The sequence below is a fragment of the Lutjanus erythropterus genome, chromosome 2 (assembly GCF_056507025.1).
Source record: "Lutjanus erythropterus isolate fLutEry1 chromosome 2, fLutEry1.hap2, whole genome shotgun sequence".
In the NCBI taxonomy this organism is placed as follows: domain Eukaryota; kingdom Metazoa; phylum Chordata; class Actinopteri; order Lutjaniformes; family Lutjanidae; genus Lutjanus; species Lutjanus erythropterus.
The window spans coordinates 23,093,418-23,105,644 of record NC_139318.1 but is presented as its reverse complement, the minus strand read 5'-3'; the positions used below and the strand labels follow the sequence as shown (position 1 = coordinate 23,105,644).

The following is a 12,227-nucleotide window of genomic DNA, read 5'->3' as shown; positions in this document are numbered from 1 at the left end:
GAGAAATAAAAACACAATTAAACAGGAAAGTGAAGTGAACCTGATTAGTTTTGACCGATGAGCAGAGATATTTGATAAGGGAAATGAACATGTAACTTACAATCTCTCTGTATCCACCAGCTCTTTGGCGATGTAAAAGGCTCTGGATCGGCCATCAGGCTGTAAACAATCATATTATTTACTTGTAATAAGCCCAGGGTTAGGAAGCGCTAAAGCATATTGGCAGCAGTTCAACAAATATAGCCAGCTTTCCTCTCAACATTGTCTCCAAGCGGCAATCAAATTCTAAATAATGAGGACAGTCTTGTAGTAGCCCATTAACCTCCATTAACCTGCATTAAAATCCCAGCTTGTGAGGGCAATTTGGCAACTGCCCAAGGTGAAAAACAGTTCACTTTGTTTTATTTTGTTCCGTTCTGTTCAAAATCCTCGCCTTTTCTGCCTGCCATTTGGAAAAAGGCAACACCTACCCTCACAAAATGATGGCACAAAACAAAACATATTAAATCAGTGATGATTAAATGATAGTGGAGAATAGTACTTTGGTGAAAACAGTAGAAACTGTGGGAAAAAATGAACCACATAATGAATGAATTAATTGCATAGAGGAATCTACAATTCCATAAAATGGTGTGTAAATATTTTTTTTCCATCGCTCTACAAACTCAACACAAACTTATTAGAACTAACCTGTCTGTCATAATTGCTGTCTGCACCCCCGTCTTCCTCCTCTGAGGTGCGTCCTTGGTCATCCTCACCCGCCGTATCTGCCCCGACATCGCCTACTGAAACCATCTGTGGAGCGACAGCCACCGAACACACGTTGTAGGCTTCTGTGTAGGCACTGTGAGAAAGAGTGGGGAAAATAAGGCACATAACTGACTGACTGACTCCTGACAAACAAAGTCAAACCGGCGTCTTACACTTTAAATACCTGCATCAAAATATCTGATCTAATCTGGTGGTTCTCAGACTTTTCAGATTGTCCTCATGTGCTCCCCATCATCAGTTATGTCCTTATAGTGTACATGATTGCTAAATCACAGTGTTTTTCCCCTTAGGTTGTTTCATTTTAAAGGAATAGTAGGAGAAAAAATCTTTCACTTTCTTACCATTAGCATTAACTCTGACAACAAGTCAGGTAAAGCAATATTTCAGTGGTTTTAGGGAATGTACTGGTGCAACAAGTGTGAGACTTCTCTGGAATGCTAGTCCTCAGTCAGCCCATCACCTAGACGCCACAAGTACAACAACTACCCTCACCTACCCTTTGTTTCAACATAATGACTCAAAACTCACGAACAAACCAAAGTTCAAACAACAACTTCCCAACTCAGGAAATGGGACCATCTGAGAAGCATGTGAATGCAGCATTATGTGAAAAGATTGATACAACTCCCATATCTGTACGGGAAATATGACGCTACAGACAGCAGCTGATTAGCTTAGCTTAGCACAAAGACTGGAAACAGAGGAAAACAGCCAGCCTGGCTCTGTCCTGAGCTAACAAAAGCCACCTGCCTAGAGCTTAATGACTAACATGTTATATCTCATTTGACTGAGAACAGTAACTTCCTGGGGTCCTGCTGGTAGTCTGGCAACAGCTGCTGACCAAGAAATAGTCCAGCACACAACAGCCGTGCAAAACAGCAAATTATTGTTTTTAACTTTGGCCGTTGTGCTGATTACACAAACAAGATACAACATTTAGCAATTCTGTGAGCATTTTTGTTATTTAAGGGGCTTAATGGTGCTGGTACACAGATTTTGTTACTCTTAGAGAGAGCCAGGCTAACTCTTCCCCCTCTTTTCAGTTTTGATGCTAAGATAAGCTAACCAGCTGCTATCAGTAGCTTCATGTTACTACTACTGTTACTACCCATCCTGGACTTTTCCTGGCTTGTCATAATCATTTATTTAATATGGGGTGAGTTTGATATTAATGCAGCAAGATCACAAAATTCATCTAAAAACTAAAAAAAACTAGGTGAGTCTGATCAAATATGAATTTCTCACCTCAAATGTTTTCAGAAGCACATTTTTGTGCACTGTTTAGCTGTAATTTAAGAAGGTTTGTGACCAGTTTGCCATGTATTTTTTCCAAGTAGTGCTCACTGCAGGTCATTTGACCTTGTCTAGCTCCACCTCTTTTGACCTAGTGAAGCTGAGGCTCCACATGGGGAGTGAGATCGCAAAGAGTTAGAGTAAGAAACTGGCTTCCTATCAGTCTTGGGGTGTGGCTGGACCTAGAGGTGGAGTGATCATGCGAGTGATGCAGAGTGATGCATTCGAGAGGCATCAGGAAAAAACAACTTTGTATCAGAGAAATGACAAATATGTTCTTTTTTCTTGTTCCTTTAATGATCTTGTGGTCCCATGGAGCTGTTCACTCCCAGGCAGGGAAACACTGGCTTAGTTTGTAAGGTAGCATATCCGTTTTTACTATAGAATATGTGGTTTTTACCACAAAATTGACTCAGTAGTTTTATATTACAAATTGTATTCAGTCCTCAAACCTTCATTCATGTAAGAATAAATCAGACAAACTTAATCTAACCACTCAAAGCATCTTTATGGTCCTTTATGGTCGTCTACATTGAAATATCTCTATAATAAACACATTCAGCGTTAGAAGCAAATGTGAATAGATAAAACATTTCAGGTCTACAGAAACCAATAAACTGATCCTGAAAGGCCTGCGGTGACAACTGTACCCAACCGGGGACGCATGACGGTGTTTTATGCAACGAGATTCTCTTCTGCAGGGAGCCTAAATGAATTATGCTGATGGCTGCAGCTCAGTGGGGAGTGTAAACTATGCAAATAAAAACACGTCCTTAAGTTACAGTAGTGATGCAGTAGTCCTCTATGTGACCGATTGCCTTGCCAATGATCCTGCCATGTTTCACTCTAAGCACCAGTGGATTTAACCCCACTGAGATGCAAATTAGCTACATATGAACAGCATATGCGAGCAGTTCGGATCTCTGCACTGCACACATTAGAGCTGCATGGCCCATTACTGCTCAAGGGATCAAACTTTGGATGAGATACCAGGGGGTGTTTGAGCCACAAACTACATGCACAGTTTCTACATCAGGCTTTTATATCACTCCTACATAAACTGCCTCTCTGTCACCTCTCACAGTCCTGCAACGTTGGATGAAGGCTCAAGGCCAAATCTATGGAGATAAATTACAGAAGGAGATAAGAAATAGTCATTTTCTCTTTGCCTCAGGTTCATCGGTGAGCCTATTTGTTCCAGCGACAGCAGTGATGGGGCAAGGAAAGACGCCAATGATCTCCAAACCATGATGTGCTAATATTGCCCCTTCAGGCTACTGTAAAACTAACAGCCTCAGCCGCTGACTCTGCCGCTGTCCACCCAGATATTGCTTTGCTGTGATTACAGGCGCTGCATTCACTAGAGTCTAAAACTGTGTTAACTGCTGTCTTTGTTTCATACATGCATAGAAATGTCAAGTTCTCACACAGAGGCATACAACTTACATTAAGATTTTACTGACTCGGTGCCATGGTTGCATGGTATAGAGTACAAATAAAATATGTAATGCAATCAAAGGTGCACTGGGGTGTAAACCCCAGTAAATTTTAGTAAAGTAACAGCAGGTGGTAGAGCGCGGACCCCCTGTACTGTGGCTGTCAGTCCTCTGCAGTGGCCAAGGGTTCAGCTCCAGAATGTGTCCCTTAGCTGCATGTCATCCCCCAACTTTCTGTCTCTCTTTCCTGTCCTCATCTCATCTGTTCAATTGAAACCAAAAAACAAGTTTATCTACAACTTTGAAATGCAGCTGATCTATTTTCAGATCAACTGTATCAATCAATGTGTAACCTTTTGTATTTACCTCTACACCCCTGAATACAGTGATGACAAAACATGGCATGTGCGAGATAACTAAAAAACAAAAGTTTAAGACTACTTGAGAAAGCACCTGTTTACATACAAATTTTGGCTGATCCAACAGTAATTACTATTTTTTGCAGACAACTGCTCAGCAGAAGGAAACTGGAGCCTAATCTTCCTGTTGTTTTCTTCTCACCAGTTCACGCTCACATTCACGCCTACTAGCAATTCAGAGTCACCAATTAACCTTACCTGCATGTCTTTGGACTATGGGAGGAAGAACAAACCAAAAGAACATACATGGAGAGATCATCCTAAAGTCATACAGAAACACAAGTTCCCCAGCTCCTCAGCCAGCCGGTAGGTTCGAACCCGAAAGCTTCTTTCTGTGAGGCGACAGTGCTAACCACTGCACCACCATGGTCTACAGAAGGTCTGAAAATTTAGAAAAATGCCAATCACAACTTTCTTAAGCACAGATTGATGTACTCGAACTGCTTTGATATAAAACACTGAAAAACAATTAAATCCTCACAACTGAGAAGATGGAAACAATGACTGTTCAACTTTTTTGCAAAAAAAAAAAAAAAAATCCAAAACCATCTAATTTAATTGTTTCAGTTCTACCAGCAGTCTATGCACACGAATATATGAATGTAGACAATACCAACAGTAACAGCAGACCAGTGATGGACTGGGATCAAAAAATGGCCCTGGCATTTTCCACACTGGACTGGTCCTATTTTCAAACCAAACACCAACCCCATCCAAATGCTAACATACAAAGCTTGAGCCAAAACCATACAGACTTACTAGAATGCAGAAATTCGTAACGCAGATCTCAAACAGCACACACAATAATTGTTACAGTCACCAATTTATGCCAATAACTTTAATATTTGGTGCCCCATTCTTTTAGCCTGATGGCGCTGGCATTACGGGATTATTATTATCAATTTTATTATTATATATATTTTCTTAATCAATGCAGTGATGAGATGATGAGAGATAAGTGGCCGAAGCAGCCCATAGTCAGATGGCCCTCCTGGCATTTGCCCAGTTTCCAAATGACCAGTCCCTCACTGTAGTAGACTCACATTCCTGGGATCTAATTTAATACTTTCAAGGCGCACCCACAGTCAAAACCCTCTAAAGACAAAACAATCTGTCCAAATCTTGAAATCTGAGTCCTACCAGCACAATTATGCTCATTGTGAACCCAGTGCATCTACACAGTTTGCCAATTATCTATCTATATACAACAGAACATGTATTACACTTTATGATAAGATCACTATAAAGTACTATTTTATGCTTTATAAATAAAAAAAATCATACTTTTTCAAAAGTAGAACTGTATAGGATTTAAAGTGATGTTTACAAACAACAAACGATATTAAAACTCCCTAATTTGTGAGTTGTGACTGAAGCCAGGTGGAGCTCTGCAGAGTGAAGATGGAGATACAACGAAGATTGTGTGGGCTTATTTACTTGTATTTACATGTGTATTAAATCAGTTTCAGTTCGATAAGGAAATAGACAGCATCAAATTTTAATATCGAGCCTCCATTGCTCTCCATTTAACAAAAGTGTGTATTTTAAAGCTTTTGTCATCTAGTTTTTCTTGCACACATACAGTAACCACAATGATGAGAGGGAACCACTGCAGAGAACAAGTGCTGACTACAGAACATACTGAGATTTTATCTCATGCTGTTGTTCTGACTGGATGGAGAAGAGCAATGACTCCACAATGCTCTGACTATTAATCATCCTGAGCGGCCTGTATGATATGGGCACAGCCAACAGGAATGCAGGGGGGATGGGTTAATGTCAGCACAGCATGGTTGATCATACCAACAAACATCACCACAGCAGAGAGCTGAGAGGCTCCACATACAGCATGAACACAAGAGCCTGTGTTAACCCTTATAAAGCTGATTTATAAATGAAACCACCCTGTTTTCACTCACATCTGAAGAGTCCACCCCCACCTCCACCTCCAGTGTTTCGTTCTACAGCACCCAACATGCCCCAACAACACACAGACACAACACAGCTTAGTGAGAGGGAGGCTGCTGCACTGTCCTCCCACTTATAATCACACACGTGTCTGCTGTGATCAGGGGGCATCAGGGGACTCGACATGATAAATAGTTATAAATCCTCCTCCCCAGGGGCATTGTTAAAACCTCACAGTGGCCGAGCTGTAATAAAAAAGACTTGTGCTTGTGTTGTAAAAGATGGCAAAGATCACTAATATTATGTCCAGCAACATCAATCTACATGAACACACACTTGCACACAGACACAGGTTATGGCAGCATGGCTGTATGGATGGCAATGTGCAGTCAGTCCGTCAATCCATCAACTTGGTTCAAACTCAAATATTTCAATGATGTTCTTAATAGAACAGTTTTTGGAACATTTTGGAATATAAAAGTGCAAACGTAACGGACTAATCAATCCTGGCATGATGGAAAATGTGGGCAGTCACTTCAACATTTTAAGGTGCCCGCACATGATCAGCCATAAAATGCTCTGCGCTGGTTGTGCCATTCTTTTCCTATGGAGAGAGCTGCTCAGCTGGTAAGCCAGCAAACACTGCAGACTACCGACAGTTCAGAGCAGAGTGTAACTTTAGCAAGCACAAGAGAGAGAGTGACTGGCAGACTAATTACGGTTTGGGGTGGCAGAGAGTGTCGGTGAATGCACGCTGGGTGGAGGAAAAAGCGAGTAGTAAATTTGTGGTTCTGGCAGTGTGAATAAAATCTGCAGCTTCTTGAGCCCAAAGCAAAGCTCCTGTGTGTGTTGTTTCTAAGCAGTGGGGACACCATCGCCATGACGATCAGTTTGCATAAGTTAAGACAGTACTACAGGATAGCAAAGTGAAGTTGAGTTGAGCCATTTTGCACAAGTTTTACACAAATACCGTCTAATACCATATATCCCAACAAAATGTCAGGAGGGTATGAGGGTATGAAAAAATTCATACCCAGGCCAACCAGGCAGACAAGAGGAATAGCTCTGTGCTTTGCCTTTCTGCAGCCTACCTCGTGGTGAACCAACAGTAAATTTTTTTATTGTGTGAAGGCAGCCTTAGTATGAAGCCTCATTTTAATCCACTTGCATTTGCCCTGTTAAAGTTTCAGCATTACATTGTTAACACAAACTCAACACTTCAAAATGTACAAGGTTTTTTAATATAAAATAAAACTTGATGAAAAACTTTCAGTGTGTGAATCAGAACTTTCTGAACATTTTCATCACATATACACAATACCACATATGACGGTAGGCTCTTGTTGTCTTGTTGACATACCTTTCTGTTTCCTGTTCAGGTGATTGAGTTTTACTCTTGAACCCAGGGAGGCTGCTCATGTCCACATAACCATCAGTCTCATTGGCAGAGGACAACACCCGAGTGGGACGGTCAAAGAAATCTGTGTACGGCGCCTGTCGGACAGGCCTCCGCTGTGGGACCTGAAGGTTCTCATAATCCGAGCTGATGGCGGGAACATTCTCATAGTCTGAGGTATCTGCATTGGGGAAGGAGATAGAGCGAGGCTTGGTCAGGGGAAGAGGTGTGAAAGGCACACGGGAGCGGTCCTCGAAGGACTCCACCCGGATGACGCTGCGATTCAGAAAGGCCACAGAGTTCCCTTTTGTTTTGCTGTCCTTATAGAACAAAAATTTGTTGACCGGCTCAGGTGAAAGATGTGGTTTATTACACGTAGAGCGTGAGTTGAGCTGTGGAGAGCTGTTGATGCTGTGTCTATCTGGATCCAGCAGTCTGCTGGACGTGTGGTGGCTGGACTCTGCTGAGGACTTGACATCCACCACAGGCTTGCTGTCTGCTTTCCGTCTAAATTTAAGCATCAGGAAACGTTTAATGGAGGATTTCTTCTTCCTGTTTTTCTCCGATGAGTCTCCTTCGATGAAAAGAGAGGGGGAACTCTTTGTGATGGGCTTCTTGGTGATGTAGGCCAGCTCAAACGGAGGAGGGATGTCCACTACTGATGTTGGAGTGGACAGGCCACTGGATGACAGTGGTGAGCATCTGGAGAAGCTTCCAGATGAACAGATGGCACCTCCCTGTCTTGGGGATCCTTCCCTGTAGCTGTAGACACCCCGAGACGTGTCCTGTCCCTCCACGGAGAGGGAGCGGGGGTACAGGGACAGATAGTGGGGTTTGCCGTAGCTCTTGTGCAGCGCTGAGCTCAACATGGGGCTGCTGCTCATTGCAGGTTGTCCAAATCCACTCATGTAGGTCCTTTGAACAAACTGCACTCCCATTTCACTCCCATTATTATTCATGCGTTGTGACAGTGAGTGGGATCGCTTCTCTTTTGACCTCCGATCAAAAGGAAAAACATTTTCACTCTCTGAACTGTGCCCTGGCTCCTCATAGACATGCTCATCACTGATGTCCTGCTCAGTGTCAGTGGTGTCATCCAGAAATGGCACTATGTGACCGTCCAGGTCTTCATCGTCTCTGAAGACATCAGAGTCATTCGGGGACAGCAGCTGGCTGTCTGAAAGAGAAGACGTCAGCGAGGTGTCGGTGTCCGTCGGCACTGAGATGGACACCAGCCTGAACCTCGGCTGGCAGTCAAAATCATTCAGCAAAGCCTCCACTGTTTGGGCACTGGGTTCTTCCATCCATTTCTGGTACGTTCTTACCTTGTTTTCATCCCTGTTGTGGCAGCTGTACCCATTGTTTCCAACCTCCACGTAATCCTCAGAGGATTGTCCATTTTCTCTTGTTTCCTCACATTTCCCAGCAGATACTCCACTGCTGTTTATGGACAAAGGTTTCTCTGGTGGTCCATGAGCTGTGTTAGTCCTTAGCATCATCTCTCTGTTGATAATGTCCTCCGAAGAGATATAATAAGGCTCATGAGCTGGATCGTCTTCTATGGCAACATGTCTCTTAGTTGTATCACAGATCTGTTTCTGGCTATAAATACTAGTGTTCTGCAGGTTATCACCCCCTTCCTTTGTTTTATGGCCACATCTAAACTTGAGGATGTTACATGTGATGCCACAGTCCTCTTCTTTCTCTTCTCCATCTGTTAGAAAAACTTGTGTGTCATTGATGAGGAGACCTGCAGGCTCATCTGTGAGAGACTCAGTTAAATCATCCGCTGTCTCATCCTCCTTGATCTGGAGCTTTTCCCGCCTCTTCTTCATGTCTTCATTTCTAGCAGAACAGCAGCCTGCATCCTCATCAATGCTATTAACCGAAATGTCCCCCACTGACAGGCCATCTGTGTCAGCCAGCGCCTCGCCTGCATCACAACCTTCAGCATCCATGTCCTCTGTCATGTCCGTGTCGGCCATCTCCACCACCTCCTCAGAGTTAGTTGTGAGGCCAGCCTCACTGACCCACAGTGTTTCCAGGGAGTCCACCTCCTCTGTTACAGCGCTGTCCGTTAACCTCCAGTCCTCGTCCATTTTCTGAATCATGTCTTCTTCCTCTTCCTTTTCCTCCTCTCTGTTCTCCGCCCCCTGTGACACATTCTGAACATCTTTTTGTGGTGATTTGAGGATGTAGGCGTTAAATCGTTTCTCCGCTGCTACTTTATTCAGGCCATTCTCCGTCTCGTGCTCTTCATCAACTTCATTGCCATCTAAAGTAAATGGGCAACCATTAATAATACATTCTCCCAGGTTGCCATTGAGCTCTGGTGTGACTTTAGGTTTCGGGGCTATAGAAGGTTTGGGACCCCTGGCTGCAGACATGAGAGGGGAGGAGGGCAGCTTCAGGCTGGCGTGACAAACAAATCTTGGCTTTGGAGCAACAGAAGGCTTGGTGCAGTCTGAAAGAACAACAGGAAGAGGAAACTGTAAGATTATGTGCTTTAAAATAGCTTGCAGGTCATTTGTATTGTGTCCCTGTGACCTAAAACTGCTCTAAGAGTCTAGATATGGTCATGTGGCTGCAGTTTGACCAGTTTATTTACACATGTACAATATTTAGTTCAGTTTTCCTCATGCTTTCCAGAAAGAGCTACCCAAACTGAAAGTTGTTACTAAAAGGCCAAAATACAGGACTTAAAATGAGTAAAGTTTGCCTTTACATCCTTTGAGAAAGAATACAAAATAATCTAAGGGATTTCCCTGACTCATTTCCTGTGATTCAAGAGAAATCCCTCTCAGGCTGCCTTTACCACTTTGAGAAAAATACTTGATTGGCAGCAAAGGACAGTGACAAAAAAAGCAACACATGCATGTACATTTTATGGAAGCTCATTTCAGCCAATGTGTTTAAAAAAAAAAAAAAAAAAAAAAAGAGTAAATTATGAGATAATGAGAAATTATTGTGAATGTTCCTTTTGTCATCTTGACTCATTATTTAGAAAGTTTCTCATTATTTTTTTTATACCAATTCATTGTGTCAATTTATGAGTGTTCTTATTTAGAGACACATAATTTTTGACATACTAACTTGTTATCTGGAGAGTTTTTCCTCATGATGATGTACAGGATGTTCTTTTTTAAAGTTACATTGGCTGAAAATGTCCCTCTTTAATACATTTAACTAATGCAAAACATACTACCAAAATGACCTCAATAATCAGATTTTCTTCTTCAATTTCTTGAAAATAACAATGTTCTCGAGCTTTTGGCACAATGCTTAAGTAACTACCACCAAAAATAGAAAAGACATGCTTTATGTTTATTTATTTTTTTATTTTTTTAATTGGGCATTAGACCCCTGGGTGACTGCAAAGCTGAAGATCCAAAATGTTTTCTTGTGTTTTTTAACCAAAATGAGCTTTGTTCGCGCTAAAATACGTTGCAATTTTTATCCTCTTAAGTAGAAAAGTATAAAGTGAACAATTTACCAACAATAAACAAGAAACACCGTGTTTAACACACTTTGATTTCTTCACATCCTGTTGCTACCGCTGGATTCAGCATTTATTCACAGGAATGTACAAAAAGTCAAGTGTAACTTGTTGGCTATATATTTGTTCTCCGCCAAGCTGTGTTTAATATTCACTATTTAAAAAAATAAACTTAAGACCCAACACAGAGTGAAAATAAGCTTTTAAGACCAACATTTCAAAGCCACCCCCGTCCTTTAAAATAAAAAAAAATCTCACCTGCGTTCATTTTGGCGAAGCGACCGTCTCCAACATCTCGTCCACGGAAGCAGCTTCGATACACACAATTTTAAATAACATGTAAAAAAAAATAAATAAATAAAAGAAGCCAAACTCAGCTGAAGTGTCCAGATGGAGAGTGAGTGTGACTGAACACAGCTCTGTGTCTCTCTTCTGTCTCTGAGAGGGAAAAACGCTGCTCAGCTGATCGTTTGTGCGTCCTCAGCGCGCAGGACGCGACTGGAAACCAAATGGAGAGAAAAGCTGGAGCCGCGCTCACCAACACACCACCCTCCCTCCAGGATCACTCTACAGGAGCAGCAGCAGGTCCAGCCAAGTGTTGAAAATGTTATCAACCTACCACTGAATTTACAGGATGATTGGTTCGTCGCTAAAATGTGGCTGCAAAGGATGTCATGAAAGTGGGTTAAAGATTTATAAACCTGTCTATAAGAACATTTCTCTAACCAAACAATATTAAAATCACAACTTTTGGTGTTGGATTAAGGATTTATTTATATAAAGGATTTAACAGGTCTTACTAATACATTTATTACTGGTAGCTAAAACATTTACTAATGTTTTCTCAGTAATGAGCCTTTGATGGTGAAGAAGAACTTTTGGGTTGCCAGGTTGAAAGGTGTTGTGAAGAGAGAACTGCAGAGTTTATGGATTAAAAATATTTTATTAATGACAAATCAATGTGTGCAGCTGTTGCACTATGTAGCACATTTATTATCATTTCTTACATTGCATATACAGTGTACTACAATGGCTAACACAACGTGCAGCATAATGCAACTACATGGTTTTAACATTTGTAGTTCACTCTGTTGCTCTTACTGTATTATTCTTAATCTGTTTAATATTCTCAATTTAAAGATAGAATTCTTGCATTGATTTTTTTAGGGGAAAAAAAAGCTTTTAAATGAACCTTTTAAGTTTTTAACTTTTCTTAATTTACTACACTGTATCACCAAGTCAGAATCCAAATGTATTTTGTACATTTGATGAATAAAGTGATTTTGATTGTGAATAACATTTATTACTGCATTTTCAGCAAATACAAATGATAAACACCATAGCCAAAGGGATGAAAACCCAAAACATATTCTAATCAGTCACTTAGAAATGGTGTATAAAGCATTAGTAGATTGTTTCTTAACCATTACCAAAGCCATTAGTTACAACTTATAAACCCTTTGTAATCAGTGTCTTATGAGAAAAGGGTACCAAAATAATATTTCACT

General features: G+C 41.3%; 1 protein-coding gene across 2 annotated transcripts in view; it reads right to left on the bottom strand.

The window, feature by feature from the left end:
- fgd5b (FYVE, RhoGEF and PH domain containing 5b) overlaps positions 1 to 11,335 on the bottom strand; it is a 30,112-nt gene extending 18,777 nt beyond the window's left edge. For both annotated transcript variants that reach the window (XM_084733292.1, XM_084733301.1), the window contains exons 1-4: positions 10,978 to 11,335; positions 7,188 to 9,687; positions 691 to 844; positions 101 to 159 (exon numbers count right to left, since the gene is read on the bottom strand). In XM_084733292.1, coding sequence (XP_084589418.1) covers positions 101 to 159; positions 691 to 844; positions 7,188 to 9,687; positions 10,978 to 10,987 — 2,723 coding nt within the window. In that variant the 5' untranslated portion in view covers positions 10,988 to 11,335. The remainder of the gene's footprint in view (positions 1 to 100; positions 160 to 690; positions 845 to 7,187; positions 9,688 to 10,977) is intronic.
- Positions 11,336 to 12,227: the final 892 nt, after the last annotated feature.